The sequence below is a fragment of the Lolium perenne genome, chromosome 5, assembly GCF_019359855.2.
Source record: "Lolium perenne isolate Kyuss_39 chromosome 5, Kyuss_2.0, whole genome shotgun sequence".
NCBI classification, from domain to species: Eukaryota; Viridiplantae; Streptophyta; class Magnoliopsida; order Poales; family Poaceae; genus Lolium; species Lolium perenne.
Genome location: NC_067248.2, coordinates 31,776,345 through 31,795,995, shown reverse-complemented (window position 1 = coordinate 31,795,995; position 19,651 = coordinate 31,776,345). Strand labels below are relative to the sequence as shown.

The 19,651-nt window shown below is 40.2% G+C and overlaps 1 protein-coding gene across 1 annotated transcript; it reads left to right on the top strand.

Annotated features, from left to right (window-relative positions):
* The first annotated feature begins 12,641 nt into the window (after window positions 1-12,641).
* On the top strand, window positions 12,642-18,342 carry LOC127304498 (protein ACCELERATED CELL DEATH 6). Its single transcript, XM_051335164.2, has 3 exons — window positions 12,642-13,431; window positions 16,785-17,326; window positions 17,475-18,342. The coding sequence occupies exons 1-3, from the start codon at window positions 12,699-12,701 to the stop codon at window positions 18,141-18,143; spliced, it is 1,944 nt and encodes a 647-aa protein (XP_051191124.1). The 5' UTR covers window positions 12,642-12,698; the 3' UTR covers window positions 18,144-18,342.
* The last annotated feature ends 1,309 nt before the right edge of the window (window positions 18,343-19,651 follow it).

Sequence of the window (19,651 nt, the reverse complement as noted above, 5' to 3'; positions counted from 1 at the left end):
ATGGTAGGGTTGTAGCACAGAGAGAAGGTGATTTGGATGATGAGTGGCATGTATGCCATTGATAGGCGAGACCCAGAAAGAGATGAGGGACACGCAGGAGGATATGGGTGTTGTCCGCGCCGACATATTTCCGACCCAAATTTAGGTTGTCAATGGATTGCCGCGGACGCGTCGAGCGGTTTGTGTCTGGCCATTGAGTTCGATGTTTCCCTGTCCTCCTGTTTGCGTGGACTAAAACTGACCGTCCATGTTCTTTTACATGGGGCAGCTGAAAATGCCCTTACATCACGTAACCTATATGTCCGACGTAGTAAACGCTCGAATCCGTTTCCTCTGTCTTCATGTCCTAGAAATCTGGTCTTTTTTTGTTGTTGAGAAAATGGAAATCTGCTCTTTTGCTTGAGCATGAAGACAGTCTCAACGCTCTATATCTTTCTCTACAATTACATTTCTCTGCTCCAAAAGTTGAAGCATCAGTCTGCTCTGTTCAGGGCAGGAAGGAAAATTCCTTCTGCACGAGAATTCGAACCCAAGAGAAGAATGTAATTTTATGTTTTTTTTATAAAACCATAATATGTTATGCAAACAAGCCGCTTCATTAAAAACCTTCCAGTCTCCTTAGGTACCCTGGTAAGAAAAAGAGTGCGTAAAAACTTTCTGCCCTAGAGTCACAGTATGGTTACATCATTCATAAGCTATGGAAATAAGAAAAAAAGGCGGATCATCGATCCAAAAACTACTTTCCTTGATCATCTATAGATTTAGCAGGAAGATCAGCCGCCTTGTTTGCTTCTCGTTGACAGTGGGATATTTGTGCCGACTCGAGCCCTGCAATAATAAGTCTGCACTCATCGATAAAGGGTGTCCCGACTATCCTTTTCATCTACGGATCATGGAAGGCATTCACCACTTCCATCGAATCCGTTTCAACATCCACTCTATTGCATCCCGTTCTTTCAATCAGCCGTAGTCCATCACGTACCGCTTGTGCTTCAGCAGTAGTTACATCAATCACCCCCCCTCAATTTCCATTCGACAAGCTGCAATGAATTGACCTGATGAATCTCGTATGATACACCCAGTTGACGCCTTCCTCGTCGCTATATTCACAACTGCATTGGTATTTATTTCAACTTCCCGGCCGGGGGTTTCACCCAACCCTTCTTCGGCATTCCACTTCTATTAGTTCGAGCTTTTCTACAATTAGCTACCATTGCTTTGATAGATAAGGCTAATCTAGTTGGACTAGGAGCACTGCCCTTGTTCTTGATTTCTTTGCGTCACCACCAGATAAATCAAGATGCTACAGCAATCACTTCCTTCATTAGTAGTCCTCTTAATGATCCTAGGGCTGGTGGTTTGGACCTGAGAAGAAAGGGGAAGAGTACCCAAAACACCAAAACTGATTTAAAAAAACTGCAAATGAAGCTTAATTACCATCACGGATCTTGGCTGGTTTTCATGTCCTGTTCGCAAGGAAGAAAAGCTTGGGTAAGATTGCTTGATTGGAATAATTAAAGAACACCACGTTCACTTTTCTTTTTTCTCTCCAGATTCGCAATACAATCATATCAGCACGTAAGATTGCCTAGAGTGCCAGTGCAAAGTTTAAGCACCAGATTGTGATGAAAATATAGATATATTTATCTCATAGACGCCATCCTCAATTTACTATTCTGCAACATAAGAGCATCTCCAGCCGCGTCCCCCAAAAGCGCCCCAAAGGCTCTTTTCATCCGGCACATGCCAATACAGTGTCCAGCGCCCCGAGCCCGTCCCCGCTCCATAGGGGATGCTCCGGGCACGCCGGACACAACGAGAAGCGATGCGAGAAGACGCGGACCTGACGCGTCAGCGGCTTACAAACGGACGCTCAACCGCCACCTACCTAGTGACAATGCAGTTGCCGGGAAGGGGAACCGTCACAGTGGCCGATCAACGCGCGAACCGCCGAAATGGAAAGCAAACTTCGCGGAAGAGCAACCACCGCTCTCTTCGATATCTGCGCCGTCATTCATCCACGCTCAATAAGACCCCTACATACGTGCTTTCTGATCTACAACCGGCCAGCACCATTCATCTCTCCTCTCCTCTCTCACAATGAGCAACCTCTCTCTGCCATTAGACACCGACATCGAGGGGAAGCCGCCGGGATGACGCCATTGGTGGGACAAAGTTGCAACACCTAGCAGCGATGGTTCCCCACCGCCGGACAACGAGGAGGATTGGGAGGTCGACGAGGAGGAAGAGGAAGAGGCTGAGGAGGCGGCGGCGGCAAGGGCCCGGGCGAAGGCGGACACGAAGGCGAAGGCGCAGCCGGCGAGCACCGTCAACGATGAGGGGGACACAAGTTCCTCCGACGCGTCGAATGACGCCGACTCTTCGGAAGAGGTGACGAGCAGGAAGTGCCACCGTGAGGACGACGAGGCAGGGCCATCAAAGAAGAAGTAGTTTAATTTTTTTTCAAAGTTTTTATATGTATTTTTATATGTTTTTTCAAAGTTTTTATATGTAATTTGTTATGGTGCACCGCTTTGAAAATTAGTACAACGTTATTTCTTCACCGTACCTACAAATTTCTTTTATCTATTAAAATAAAAATACAATGTTATTTAAAGTTTTGGGGGCGCGTTTGGGGGACGCGGCTGAGAAGCGATGTCCGCCAAACGCGGCATGAAGGAAACACGTCCCCCAAACGCTCGATCCGGCGCCGTCTGGGGGACACGGCTGGAGATGCTCTAAGACTAGTCATAGTGGGGAGTAACATTGGGTAGTAACATGCACATGTTACTACTATATGTTACTACCTTTATAGTGGATATGATTATTGGTGTAGTAACATAGAATGCCACATTTATTTCTTTGTAGAGTCATTTTTCCTTGGAATGTGATGTGATGGTAACATTGTTAGTTACACTATCCTCTCTTTCATCAATTAATAATATGACATGTCATCAAAATGCTTAGTTCGTACTGCATGTTGTTGATGTTACTACCTTAGTTACTTCCCACTATGAGTAGTCTAAGAAGAACATCAAGGATAGATGATCCATTTCTTATTCCGATGCCATTACACGATCCGGATTGTGCGGTGAAGCATGGTAATGACGATTGTATTTCCTGCAATTCATTTACACCCTCTGTCCCAGTTCATGGGCCTTGTGCGTATTTCTAGGTTATCAATTTGACAAACGTAAAATTAATTGTACCACAAAAAAAAATATCATTAGAAAGTACAACATCTATAAACTTTTTAATGTTATATTTTGTCATATATAACTTGTATTATGATGATCAAATTTATGATCTAGGGATACACGCAAGCCTTATGAGTCGGGATGGAGGGCATAGTAATGACCAATTTAACATGTGCACACATTTTATAATTATAATCTAGGTACAGGCCTCTAAGGAAGAGAATCATTTAAGAATGACGCTCGGAATTTGCACATTTCTTTTCCTGGTCATCTTTACGTTCAACCAGAGGAAAGAACATATTTCATATAGAACTTGTAAGAAAGGAGCCGGCGAAAACTCCTGAGATACGGTCCCGTACATACAAAAGTAATCAGGAGAATCATATAAGAAGGACCTCGTCACATGCATGCACTTTTCTTTACTCGTCTTTGCGTGCCACCAGAGGCACTGTACATATTTCAGCAGGCTTTGTTTTCTGCAAGAATATTTCGTTAGACTTTAGAAAAGGAACCAGACTGGCAACAATATTTAAGAAGGACCGCATCATATGGAAAATTTTATTCTACTCGTCTAGATGCTGCCAGAGCCAAAGAACATGTTCCACATGACTTGAACTACACTGAGAAGTGAGAAGTACCGATGGAGAAGCCTGTGTGTGTAAACGGTAAGCCGATTTTGTGTAAACGGTAAGCCGATTTTAAATGATGTTTGTTGGTGGGAGGTTGGGGCAAACGAACGTGATCATGGTCACCCTCCCTCATCAACCACGTAGGTATAGCCATTTTTATTGCCAAGAAAGTGGGTTTGGATTGACCGATGTATTATCGTGCAAGGCTTTCACGAATATAGATCAATAAAGAAAGTTCAGTCATCATTGTTCGATGCAAGGGCGGGATACACTCATACACGTACACCCTCCATTTCAACTTTTTTTTTAAAGACCCAGCGCACACGGACATTTTATTTCTGTTCACCTTTCCATGCTGCCAGAGTGGAACACTAGTACAGTACTACATCTGTTCCTAAATACGTCTTATGTTGGGAGACCCAGAGAGTATAAGGGAGTTTAATTAACTGCTTGACCTCTAAAAACGTGGTATACTTAGAAAAATAGAGTATTTCATAAGTACACCTTTTTTTCGAAATGGGAGCATAGCCCCAGCCTCTGCACCAATTGATACACACAACTTTCTTTATTAAAAAGAGTTCAGAGTATGCGGTAGTTTAAACGATTACAATCATGGATCGGCCAACGTCGATACATGAATCAACCAAAGGAAAATGAGACACATAAAGAAACTATCCATTTGATAATCTGCTAATGTGTTGCAATCCAGTAGCCCGGAAAAAACAGTCCTGAGCAACCGTCAGCAGCCGGTTGCATCCGGAAGCCATGTGGCCCCGCTGCCCCTCCGGGAGAAGGAACACCCATAAGTGAATCCAGTGCGCAGCTCGGCGAATAACCTGCAAGAAATTAGTAGATTTTTGTTTGTTAAAGACCATGTCATTCCAACTTGTCCAAAGAGAACAACATAAAGCTGCAATACCAATACATATTCGAGCCTTATCACATTTGCTAACTCCATTTAACCATTTACCAAACATATTATTAATACTATTCGGCGCGGGTATATTAAAAGCAAAATACACCATACGCCAAACTATCTTTGCAAACAGACAGTTGAGAAACAAATGATAAATAGTCTCGTTAGAATCACAGAAACAACATTTCTGACAGCCATTCCAATTCCGTTTTGCCGAATTGTCCTTTGTTAATAAAACTTTATTATGAAGGAACCACATAATTTTTTTTATTTTTAACGGGATTTTCATTTTCCACAAATATTTACGAAGAAATCTAGTATGCCCATTCAACAAGTCTAGGTACATAGATTTAACCGTAAAAAGTCCTGAATCAGTTAGGTTCCATACAAACTTATCTGGTTCCGGTGTTAGAGTCACTGTGATTAATTTTTGGCACAAATCCAGCCATTCAATCCATTTGTGATCATTCCCCACCTAAAACATACACTAATAGGGGTTTGATTAAGAACCGTCGATACCATTACATTTTTATGTTGAACAATGTTATATAGGGACGGATATTGTTGGGCAAGAGGCACATCCCCAAGCCAAGTATCCTCCCACAACCTGGTCGATAATCCATTTCCCACCTTAAAAACACCTTGAGAAAAAAAATCTTGCTTAACCCTCATTAAACCTTTCCAGAATTGCGAATACGTGGGTTTAGCTTCTACATGAGCTAGAGTATTATTCCGGAGATATTTATTATGTAACAATTGTTGCCATACACCATCTTCGGTAAGTAATTTAAACAGCCATTTGCTAAGTAAACACTTGTTTTTTTTTATCTCAAGTACCTCAATTCCTAAACCCCCTTGATCCTTAGGACGACAAATCATACTCCACTTTGATAGACGATATTTCTTTCGATTTTCATCTGATTGCCAAAAGAAATTGGACCGAAAGAAGTCAAGTCCCTTTCGGACCCCTTTTGGAATCTCTAAAAAGGAAAGCATGAACATCAGTAGACTTGTTAAAACCGAATTGATAAGAACAAGTCTGTCACCATATGATAGTAACTTACTTTGCCAGCAACCTAGTTTAGAAATGAATCTATTCTCCACCGGATTCCATTCAGCATTTCGAAGAGTTCTATAGTGCACGGGTAATCGGTAATACACCAGCTTGGCAACCCATAATTTGCATATATAGTTGCTCCATTTCCTTAGCTTTACCAAAACAAAAAAGTTCGCTCTTGTGAAAATTTATTTTTAGGCCTGATAGTTGTTCGAAAATACAAAGAATTGATTTCATATTATGCGCCTTTACCACATCATGTTCCATGAACAAAATGGTGTCATCAGCGTATTGTAGAATCGATAAACCTCCGTCAACTAAGTCAGAGAGGAGGCCACCAACGTCCCCTTCTTCTTTAGCACGATTAATAATAATGGCTAACATATCCACTATTATATTAAAAAGTATAGGCGATAAAGGATCTCCCCGTCTTAATCCTTTTCTATTTTGGAAATTATGGCCAACATCATCGTTAACACGAATTCCCACACCCCCCTTGTAAATATTGTTTAATTCGGTCACACCAAATAGGATCAGAACCCTTCATACGCATCACTTGCTGGAGGAATGATCATTTAACCTTATCATATGCCTTCTCAAAATCAATTTTGAAAAGCACCCCATCCAATTTTTTCCTATGTAACTCATGAACAGTTTCATGAAGCACAACTACTCCCTCAAGAATGTGTCTACCTGTCATAAACGCAGTATGAGTGGGCCTAACCACAGTATGAGCCACTTCAGAGATACGATTAGTTGCCACTTTGGTAATTTTTTTGAAACTAACGTTTAATAAACATATGGGTCTGTATTGTTGGATCTGCACAACATTTTCTTTTTCGTGAAGAAGGGTAATTACTCCAAAATTCAACTTATACAGAGGTAATGATCCACTTTGAAAACAAGCAAACAAAGCCATTAGATCACTTTTAATCACGTCCTAAAATTATTGATTAAATTCGGCCGGAAAACCATCAGGACCTGGAGCTTTATTATGTTCCATCTGCTTTATGGCTACGTGCACCTCCTCCATTGAGAAGTCCGCCATCAAAATAGTATTATCATTATTAGAGATTTGAGGGATATCCTGTGTTTGGTTCTCAATCATTGAGAAATTATTTTCCTCCGAGGCACCGAATAGTTTCTTGTAATATTCCGTAATAAACATTTTAAGATTTTCATCCCCTACAATAGTACCCTCTTCTTGTTCTAGTTGAATTTTTTTCTTCTTACGATGCTTGCCATTTGCAATAAGATGAAAATACTTTGTATTATTTCCCCCTTCCTGAATATTCTTAAGTTTAGCTCGCTATGCCCATTTGGTCTCTTCATCTGTCCTCAATTTATTTAAAATATCATTCGCCTTCTTAAGCTCCTTCCTCTCAACTAACGACAGTGGAGTAGTTTCGGCCTTAATATCAAGGTCGTCAATAATACTCAGTAACCGCTGTTTTTGTTTCTTATATTTCCCGCTAATATTTTTAGCCCAACCTCGCAGAACATGTCGCAAATGACGAATTTTCTTCTGCCAAGTATGCATAGGTGATTTTCCCGGAGGAGCCATATTCCATTCAGCTGCTACCATTTCATAGAAGCCATCCTGATGGAACCATGATAACTCAAAGGAGAATTTTCCTTTGTTCCCAATATATGCGGTAGCCCCAGAGTCAATCAATAGTGGCGTGTGGTCTGACCCAGAACGTGACAACGCTCGAACAATCACCAAAGGAAACTTTTGTTCCTAGTCTACACTCGCAAGGACACGATCCAACTTTTCATACGTTGGAGTCGTTCTCCGACTAGCCCACGTGAATTGCCGCCCCGACAAAGCGATTTCTCTCAGATTCAAATTTTCGATAATAGAAATGAAAATAAATGGCCACCGTGGATTGAAATTTTTATTACTTTTGTCCTCTGGCCGACGCAGGATATTAAAATCCCCCTCTAGCAACATAGGTAATGGTTCAACATCACACATACGTACTAATTCGGAAAGAAATTCATGCTTATGATTATCCTGGGCCGCACCATAAACAGGCACCAGAGCCCATTCATACCCATTGCATTTTGATCGTAGAACAAGCTTAATACAAAACTCACCACTATCGACCTTTTGGACCTTTAGTGTCACCAAATTTATACCAACCAAAATCCCACCAGATCTACCCTGAGGTGGTAGACAAAACCATGCGAACTCAAATCCGCTCGCAAGATCTCGCAGGAAAGGTATATCAAAACTAGACCTTCTCGTTTCTAGTAGAGCGATAAAATCTAAGCGATAATCCCGAATCGACTCTTTTACGAAAAGGTGTTTTCCGGGATCCCTGAATCCTTCACTATTCCAAGTCATACCTCTTAAACCCTCCATTACGATTTTAATTTTTTAATTATAATTCTGTTACTTCGCCTCACATTCGTCTTATCATAAGACTTCTTCTTCCTCTTAACTTTTATTTTACTTTTAGGATGCGACACCACTGGTACGTCCTCATCAAGAAAGCTCTCCTCATCATCTAAATACTCACTTAAATTTGATGCTCTGGACACAACCAGACAGTGGGGAGCAAATTCTCCCGCCTCATGTTCAGATTTTTTATTGTCTAACATTGTTAAGGTACCATGAAGCTCATTATCTTTTAATAACTTTAGTGACTTAAATTGTTCTGTACGTGAACCCCCTAGAGAAACTCGAAGTACTCGTGCCTTCTCAAGAATCTGTGCATCAGACATCGAAAAATAATATCTTTCGTAGGCGTGGACATACCGTGATAAGCTGTGTCATCCCTCCGCTGAGCCATCAACATAGCTCTCTCCATTTGAGTAGCGTCGGAATTTAGCTGGGCTCGGATCCTTTCGCTCGACCGTATACCCAAAGCAACTGCATTTTCTATCCCACCAAAATCAACAATTTCCTCATAAGAAAAACATTTATTTGATGGCATAGCAACATTTGATGCAGAGATAACATTTTTATGAGGAGAAATAAACACAACGGTGCTCTTCATCACATGTGAATTATGTGCACTAAACCCCCATGGAGAACCTGCCAGTGGTGTATATCTGTGACGGCAGAATAAACATATTCGGCATCAGCGGAGCCACGACATACGGCGCCGGTGGAATCGGCCATGGCTGCGTAGCATAAGTCGCAAAAGAGGGCGGAGCGATGGTGGTCAGAGGCGAAGACCAGGCGATCGACGTCGCCAGCCCCATAGCGCCATGCATGTTGGGATGCACATGGGTTGGGCTGCTGTTGGTGCCATGCACCACACGCCGCGTCATTGGCTACACCGACGGCGAGCAGCCGAGCGTTTCAACAACAACCGACTTCGTAGACTTCCCATCATGCGCCGTTGGCAGAGGAGCAACGACCGCCGGGCTCATCCCCTCGAGTTCATCAGCCGTTGGTGAGACATGGGTGAGATTTATTTCATCATCGCTGGACACTTCCGCAGAGGAGCAAGGCACAACATCGCCATTCCCCGAACTCGAAGAGCTGAAAGAGAAATCAAGTTTCATAAGCACACCTACTTCCAGAAGGCAATGCGATCAGATCATCGGAGGTAGTTTTTTGGCCAACCGTCCAGGAAAGGTTATATCTGAGGCGGTTGCACCTCGTCTCAGATTAGTTTTTTGGACAACTGTCCATAACGCACTGTACACAGTCTAAGAGCAATTCCAATAATATAGCCAACTGTTGGCTAGAAAATGCCATGTCATTTGCAGTTAGCATATCTTATAAGTACAATAGTTGGCTACAAGAATGAATTACTACCTCCATCCCAAGGCTTAAGGCTTTTTTTTTTTTGAAAAAGTCAAAGCAAGTAAAGTTTAACTAAAATTTTAGAATAATCTATCAATAAATATGATATTTTGTAGATAGCACATGAAAATATATTTCATTATCTATCTAATAATATTAATTTTAGATTTGACATGTTAATGATTTTTTGTAAAAACTTAGTCAAACTTAACATAGTTTGACTTTCTGAAAAAATATAGGCCTTAAGCCTTGGGATGGAGGTAGTACTTTACTAACATATGGTCATATTTCATTCTCACAAAGTGCCTAGGAGCACGTGTAAGAGCTGGCTATTGCATAACAACCCACCTCTATTCTCTCTCCTCTTCTCTCAACTCCAACTCATCTAAAATATATTATTTAAAGTCTGATAGTCAGCTGCTTGGACTCTATTGTACTTGCTCTAATATTGCATATGTATCCATCCATTTAATATCCCAGCAACCATCCATTCAATATCACCGTGATCCATACATAAATCATGTTTTCTATTAAAAATTAGCAAGATGTCAGCAAAAGTGGATTATTGTTACTTCCTCCATACCGGTTTATTGGATCCCTAATGGTTTTAGATTTTCTTTCGAAAATAGGCACAATTTAATAGTTCATATATGAATTAGTTTTTGGAGATCAGTGGCCTCCTTCTCGGTTTTAAATCAGCGACTTTCGCATGCGCTTGCAAGCAAACTCTTTGTCTTTCCCTAATTAATCAACACAACTAATGAGAGAAAATAATAATTTTAGAGCTATTAGACTATTTTTTCACCTATCAGCTCTTGACTTGATCGTTGAGCATCTCTTACTCAGACCAATAAACCAATATGGAAGGAGCAGCCTAATTGAATTTATAATATTATCGTAATATTTGATAATCCAATAGTTCATAATATAACATGTTATTACAACTTGCTAACTCATGAATAGCTGTAGTAACATATTAGATTATTGGACGGAGGGAGTATTATGTATGCCAATATATAAGAAGTACTTGATTGGATAGGTTTGACACAAAACCGCATGCTGGCTATTTGATCGAATATAAAGAAGGTAGAATTAAGTTGAGTATAACAAAAATAGGACCTACTCATATATAAGACCCGCTATAACACCATACTAATTAAAATTTTGGAATCATGAGAAATCACATGGCTTATTTCACAGTCCTTTGTCTTGCTTCTATCTTATTGATCTTATATTTCTCTACATAAGATTTACTGCCATAAAATCCATGTATAGTTTCACCAAGTTTTTACATAAAATATTAACATGCAAAATACAAAATAAATATCACTAGATACATCATGAAAAATATTTTCATACGATATCTATAGTACATCATATTTGTTGATATATATTTTTTAAGGTTTGGTCAAACTTTATTTGGTTTGACTTTTTAAAAAATATAAGCCTTATTCAATGGAACAAAGGGAGTATTAAGATGTTGCTAAGTCAACATTTAGGAGAAAATACAAAGGGGAGTTTTTTAGATCAACATACAAAGGAGAGTTTAAAGTCTGCCATTATATTTTGGGAGACATGGTTTATGTAAATTAGACAAAACTAGTCATCAACCCGTGCATCGCACGATGCTAAAGCCTTATGCGTGATACTTCAAAAGAAATTAAGTTATTTAGTTCTAAAATTGGCTTGCATATACTCAACTCTTAATGCGAAATTTTTCCATCTTCGGTTGAACTCTTACTTTGTTGGATCTTTCCTCTATATTTCATTGCCATTAATCTCTCTTTTAATTCACCGTAGCACATATAATAAGGTCGGGGAAAAATAATAAAATGGTAGTCGGAATTGGGGGAAGCCATGCATATAGTAAGAACGTATGATAACAACAGAAGAAAATACCATCCATAGTTGAATACAACTGGAGAAATCCCCAACAAACTCTGCGCCTCAATTCCAAATTATCAACCTTTTTTGTTTGGCATATAAGAGAGAACATCAAAGTTGTATTAGTCCATCCGAGACAGTAGCTCGGTTACTTCACAGAAAGGACATCATCATTCCTTTCTCTGCCAGTTAATTTTGCAAGAGAATGGAGCTGCATAAATAGAAGGTTTAAGTAGATATGTGAAAAATGTGACGATTTTGACCCGGACACACCAAATTCTTTATATTAAATAATTGTGCACCAGATGCAGTTCATGTGAGGCAAAGCTCACGTAGACGTTTGCTGTGCTAGAGTTCTTGGGTGAACTCTCCGACAATGTGGGTCACCGAGCGAAAGATTAGATGCAGCATACTTTTCTTACGGAAAAACATATGCAACCTTTCTCAGCTACACCACCTCAACCTCATCAATACTTCTGTGAGAAGCACACATGATTAATTTCTCCTATATCCTTATATGCCGATCTTCCCATCATGCTGTTCTCATCCATGGCCGCCCTGTCCCCCGTGGCTGCATCCTTGTCCTTTCTCTTCTATGTCGCCTCGCTGCCGCCTCTAGTTTCTCTCGGTGTGGCCTCTAGATCCCCTAGGTCGGCTCGCCACCAGAAATTCCCAATGGCGGCGCACAAGAGGATTATGTCCAAGATGTCCATGCGTAGGGAGAAACAGGCGAGATCGGGATTGATGTTTGCTACTTCGGTAGGATCGTCTTATCAAACGGCTGTTAATATTAGTGAATTACATTGGACGGATTAGTTTGTTTTTAACTGGAGGATTAACGTGGAGCCTTATTGGGAATCTCCAATTAGTAAATATAAGATATAAGATGTGCTTTGCACATGTACATTTGCTAGTGCTATTAAAAACAATACAATTTGGCGGAACTTAATGGGTTTCATCTTAAAAGGGAATAAAGAAGAAGTGAAGGGCAAAGATATGACAAAGGATTCATTCCTACCCAAAAGGTACAGGAATGGAGCCAAATGAGAAGTGAACGGGAACGACATGGCAAAGGATTGATGCCAAACCAACAGCGCACGTATAGCTACTTGGCGAGGCGAATATTTCTAGTATGCAGGCTCTTCGAGGCGCTGCCGCTAGCTATATACACACATGCGTACACGGAGAACCGCTGCGCGCCTGTGCTATCAATTAGTCGATAATTTGTACACAGACATAGTTGGAGGACAAAATGCAACCTGCCGAGTCGCGCGAGGAGGCAAATCTAGAGGTGCAGCTGCACCAGCACCAGCACCACCCCGAGCTGCTGATGGCAGCTCGGGCCGGCGACTGGGCGAAACTGCGTGCCATTCTGCGCGATGACGACGCAGCTACCAGGCCGGTGGTGTTCGCGCCAGAAGTCGTCGTCGACATTGAGCGGGTGGACATCGCCGTTGACAGGGTGGAGACCCTTGAGCTGGACTCGATCCTCCATGTGGTGGCGGCCAGTAGCGCCGTTGGTCACGGTCGCTTGACGTGCGCAACCATGATCCACGCCAAGGCCAAGCACCTCCTGGACGCCGGCAACCGCAATGGCGACACGCCATTCCACTACGCTGCCAGAGCTGGTGGGATCGAGATGCTCTCTCATCTCATCAGTCTGGCGAGAGCTGAGCCCGGTGGTGGTGGTGACGCGAGGGTGAACGAGGTTCTGAGAAAGACGAACAAGCAAGGCGAGACGGTCCTTCACGACGCCCTCCGATTGGGTGACAAGAAAAGCATGAAGAAAATGGTTAACAAGTTAATGGAGGAGGACGCAGAATTGGCCTGCATCCCGCGTGAAAACGCCACCTCGCCCTTGTACCTAGCCGTCTCACTGGGCCTTGATGAGATTGCGGACTTGCTGCATTCAAAGAACTCGGACCTGTCCTACTCTGGACCTGATGGACAAAACGTCTTGCACATTGGGGTGCTTAGGGGCAAAGGTGCGTACTACTGTTTTATGATTTTAAGTCGCTGCAGTATATTTGTCCATCTCATAGTTTTATGATTACTTCACTGCAGTTTCCTTAGAGTTGATTGCCGTGTTACCGGATTTTGGGCCATTATAAATCAATCTATCTTCTATCTACGTATGGAAATGTTATATACTATAAAAGAAATGTATGGATGTCTAATAAAGTCACCATATTAAGCCACATAATCTAAATTATGATATTGACTGTTAGATTAGAAATTCATGGATAAGATTTTAAATCACAAGCGTAATAAATTTTGGACACATGTTCCAATTATTACAATGTTACACATTGTCCAACACGTGATTGAATCGACCCAAAGCCTATAACAACATGCAAATAGTCAAATCTTTAAAACAAAATATATTTCATGCTCCGTGGAAAGAGCAGAGCTGGCTAGCTAAGGTTTTTTTTTACATGACTTACATGGACGTGAAGACAATTAGGCTATATCTATCCATAGGCATGGCCGAATCCTTTAAAAATAAAATTGCGTGCGCTCGGTGTAGTTGGTACTTTCACGTGTGAAGATTGCTCGTACAAACTGATTTGGGAATGTAGTCACACCGATCTGCACACGTGATCTTGACTATGCACAAATAATCACAAGATCTTTTTTAGTTATAGGACATAAAAGTAGATACAAATATTTAATAACCTCAGCTTATAGATATTCCTTAAAGTCCTTTTAAAATCATTCTGCCCAAAGATCATTAACACTAGCATATAGATTCTTCAAAAATTCGATAATTTTAATTATAAAAACCACAAAAAAATTGATTATCTATTATGTTTAGTTTTAGAAACTGATGCACATGTTAAAATTCGACACATCGACTACTCCTAAAATATCAGGATCACACGGATGTATATTGTCAATTAGAAAATATTGACTTGATCTATAATAATCAGCATGTTACAATCAAAATAAGATTATAAAGGAGAGATATAGTAGAAAGTTCTACAAAAAATAATGGATCCAACTACTGCTAATCTGGCGGATTATCTTTGACCCAAATTTAAATATATCCACAAGTATCACAACTAATATATCATAATGTATAGCTGAAAATATTATGAATATGCTAGAAATTATCACAAGAAAAACATAAGCATCCAATTTTCAGTCTTATAGACCTTTATTCATTAGCATACTAGAAATATTATCTCTTAATAATTCTAGGGCAACAACAATAATTTTCACGGGACTGATCAATACCGGCAGATCTTCAAAGTAATAGATCTACATTGAAACTGCATTCAGTAACTCTTTGTTGAAACTAAATATGTATGTTTCGTAAGTACAACATAATGCATTACATCAGAAGCAAATTATGTATGTAAACATCATCTGAACATTCTCTGGGGGATCCTAATTGTGAGTTGGAGTACTTATGTCATTCCTATCCATACATACACTTATCAAAATCTAACGTGTCAAACTTCATGCACAAACTGACCAAAAAAGGATTTACATTCATCTTAAACGGATTAAACGAGCGGACAGTTGCCTCTATGGGCATAAATGGGTGAATATGCTAGTTGTGTTGCTTTATGAAATTGAAGTCTTGAACCTAAACAAGTGACTATTTTAGTGCATATTTTTTCATTCTCTTAGAAATACGTGTCCACTTGTACATATATGCAAAACAAATATACAAACCTACATTACCAAAGGATTGGATGATGTATGTCGGGTTGTTCATATCTTAAGAGTTAGTGATGTTAGGTGAATTCGTTGATATATTTCATATTTGTATCCACATCATAGATTGTGCAAATAATTTTTAACTCAGAGGGACTAGAATGCATATTGTTCTAGCTTCTAGACAAAATTATAAACACCATTGTTTGCTTTATATGATTAGATATACTACATATATTTGGAGTATTTTATATGTTTTTCATTATTATGTAATTAAGTTAACTTAAGAGCACATGTCATTGAACAATGAAATTGAATGTTGATTAGGAGGTTGGAACTATGCCATCTAAGCCACATCCTATTACATGATACATCAAAGCCAAAAATCCAAAACAAAGTGAAAAATAATAGTCCTAACATTGATTGCAAAATATTGTATATATATTAACAATGGATAAATAAAAACAAAATTTACATTCCATTCTAAAATATTTTCAAACTTTGGTTGAACTTTAGCAACATATATGTCAAAGGTTTATTGCGGAGAATATTCATATATGTATGTCACATATTTCAGAACATAAGGGCCAAGGAAGAATGCCGCATATATCTAACAAAAATGAAACAAATAGACCACTATGGCATGCACAAATGTGATGAAACTATTATAATGTTTAGTTCAACTATTTTTTGATGAAGATTTGTTTTGTTTCACTTCTATAAGAAAACTTTGATATAGTATTCATAATATTAGCTCAAACCATCAAACCATTGCTTGAATGAGCTCTAATTTTTGTTTGGGCCGTGACATTATTTTGTATTTGCACATCTACTACCAACGATATACAAACTTAATATTAGCCTGATATATATACCAATCTAACACCACATAAGAACTAGCATGTATCTTGTGCTTAGAACTTTAATTAATCAGTTTTACTCATTTAGTGTCCAAAAGGAACGTCTGGCCAGGCTCAGAACCTTTCCGAGATTAATGGATATACAGAAGACAAAGGCATCTTTGTCAAGTGTCCGAAAGAAAAAAAAAAACCGGAAACATGTCTTTGCCGGGTGGAAAATAAGTTGATGAGTGTGTCTTTACTGAGTGTCCATGATATCGAAGTTGCAGATCCTGCAACAGTCTTATTATTGATGTTCCCAATTATGAATAATCATTAATAGATCACTTGAACCACCTGTAATAACATTGACAACTTTTATTACCTTATAGCCATCTGCAATTAGCAAGTGTTATAAATGATTGTTAGTTTAGGGCTCGTGGTGCAATTTTGCATTCCTATAGGTTTTTTGTGTCTTGGGTAGCCTTAGGAAATGTTAGACAATACTTCTGAAAAAAGCAGAAGAAAAACAAATACACAATCATGCACCACTATTGAAACAGAAGCATCACACATATTTCCATTTTATTCATTCACAAACAACATAATCATACCATAAGTCCTTGACAATTACCAATTCACTCTTTCCAAAGTTCAAGTTACCATTAACACACTCTCTCATGCTAATTTTATAAGCCAAAAAACATTGTTTATGTTTGGTTGACATTTATTATCAGTAAGTTAATGAAGAAACCTTACTTGCATGATTTACAACTTACACAATTTTTCATCATATATAGTTGTCTGATAACTAAAATAAACATCTGAAATTGCAGCGATGACAAAGAAGTTACTAGACTGGAACAATGTCCTCACCAAACAAGTGGACCAATGCACTGGAAGTACGCCTCTTCATATTGCCATATCATGGGGGAGTCGGTGCAAGGCCGTGATCAAACTATTACTAGAGCGCGATGAATCACCAGCATTTCAAGGCGACAACCTTGGGTTGTTCCCTATACATGTGGCAGCAATGCGAAATTCATGGTCTACAATTCGCATCTTGCTGAAAAAGGCACCTACATGTGCAGAACTACGTGACACTCAAGGCCAAACCTTCCTACATGTTGCGATCAAGAACCAGCGCCCAAGTATGTTCGGAGGTTGGCACAATCACAAGTTGTTTCCCTCAATCCTTAATGTGCAAGACAATGATGGGAACACTCCACTACATCTTGCTGCCACGGTTGGGAACCAGTGGAGTTTCTATCTTCTAATTCGCAACCCGAAAGTTCAACTGGATTTAGTAAATAACCTAGGGCAGACACCAATGGATATTGCATGGAAGATGGTACCCCAAGGGCTTAATTACGTGCTGGTATTTCATCAAATTATTCTTCCATCGTGTTTTTTTTTAAATCAATAGTTCTTTGTCAAGATATTACAAAAATACGTACTAGCTAGTTAACATTCTTCAAGGTAGTCATGAGAAACTAGTTAACCTTGTTCAATTACCTTGTTTGCAGCACCCACGAAATAGGATATATGTACTACTTAAAGGTGCTGGAGCTAAAACTGGTACTTACGGCCGGTGCGATTTGTTCCTCAATAGACATGTCCAGCAAATAAATGAAAAAGAAGAAGAAAAGAAGATCACAGATTCCTCGCAGATTATTGGCATTGGGTCAGTGCTTATTGTGACAGTAGCTTTTGCTGCAGCATTCACCTTACCTGGTGGTTTCCGAACAGAAGACCTGAAGGGTAAGCCTAATACAGCTGGTATAGCTGTGCTTGCTGAAGAACCAATCTTCCAAGCGTTCATCGTCTTCAACACACTGGCATTAGTTTGCTCCGGTCTTGCAACTATGAACGTCATGTTCGCTGGGGTTCCCGCAGTGGACATACGCACGCGAATGAGCGCCTTTGTCATTTCCATCGTCTTTGTCTACATCTCGGCCAAGTCACTGGCTGCTGCATTTATGCTTGGACTCTACGTGGTGATGGCACCGGCTGCTCCAGTAACAACTTATATTTCGTGTGCTATCGTAGCTCTTTTCCTATTTCTCGATGTTGCTTGGTTCATCTTCATGGTGGCTGTCGGCGAGGTAATGCTTCTCCAAAGGTTAGGTTTCAAGGAATGGCTTCGCTATTTAAACTTCTCTCGAGTACCAATAAGACAACCTGTAAATTTGTGATAAGGATGCCTTCCATCTCTATCAAGGATAAGCCCATCAGCCAACCTATGTTTAATTACTAAGAGACAGTGTGATAATGTCCTTGTAATGTGTCATTGAAAATAAAGGAAGTTCCTTACCAGCACTACACGGCTGGAAGGGCTTCCATGTGACAATGGTCTCAAATTTCATCAATATATGTACCATATTTCATGTTTAAGTTTCAAGTTTAATGTAAGGCTCATTTTTCAAGTGATACCTTCGATCCGGATTATCGAATTGTAATATTATTGTTTTTTTCCCTAGAGATCTAGGTTCCATTTTGATGTTGTTCACCGGACCAATTGTTTTTTTTTTTGTGTATCGATGGATGGAGATAGACCAGGTCTAAAGTTTCACATGCAACATTGAAATAAGGATTGGTTTTTTACCCAAAAATTCACCAGCCTTGGATCATCTACCCAAAGTTGATTGGACATTGGCAAAATACCCATTAGGGACCTGAGCGGAAAAAACACAATTAGGTGAGGACCATTAAACATATCGATGGGTTAGCATTCATATCGCCACAATTGCCGCCGGCCCGGCGCACCCGTCCTGTATGGCCTCGGTCTGAAGCAATATGAATCATGTCCAAACTGATGAACTGAAGCAATATATGAGTCAAGAGCCGGCCAGCTTATTCAAGGTACGAGACAATCAAAGAGAGAGGAATTAAGATGGATATACAGACGAGCGGCGCCGATCCGGCGGCAACAACGGCGGCGGTAGGAGCGGACGAAGCTGATGAAGGGGCGAACATCATCGGGCGTTCTGCGACGGTTTCGACACTCGACGGACGCCACGGCGTTGATCTGTCGCTCCGGCGGCGCTGGTTGGAGACGATCCCCTGTACGTGTTAACAACTGCTTGCGATCTAATCTTTTTTTACAGGAGTTGGCTGCTTGCGATCTCCCATCGATAAGTTCAATGATCCCCTCTAACTAGGGGCCTCACCTAATTATGATTTTGCTTTCAGGTCCCTAATGGGTATTTTGCCAATGTCCAATCAACTTTGGGTAGATGATCCAAGGCTGGTGAAGTTTTGGGTAAAAACCAATTTTCCCTTGAAATAAAAGTTCACTTCTGCTTCAGTGCACCACCTCTTTCCAAACTTAAACACAACAATGGTTGAGATCGTTTGATACCCCTTCATAACTAAGGGAATGATAATTTCTAACAAATTGTCAATAATTATTAGTAAATAATTAAGTCATATCTCATTTGTATAAACAACTTGAATACCACCGCTGCTATACATAGGACACTACCGCATAGAAGACTCTGCTTATATGTCTACCGAAAATTGTTGTCTTCTTCGTTGTTCACCGCCACTGCTGCTACAACCATGGCTTCCTCCACTGCTGCCGCTTTGTTGTTGCCGTCACCGAGAGTGCACACTAAACCCACATATGGTGATGAAGGGCAAGTTGCCTGTCTCTCACCTGGACAGACTTCGCCTCCGTTTATGATCAACACCACCAGTACGC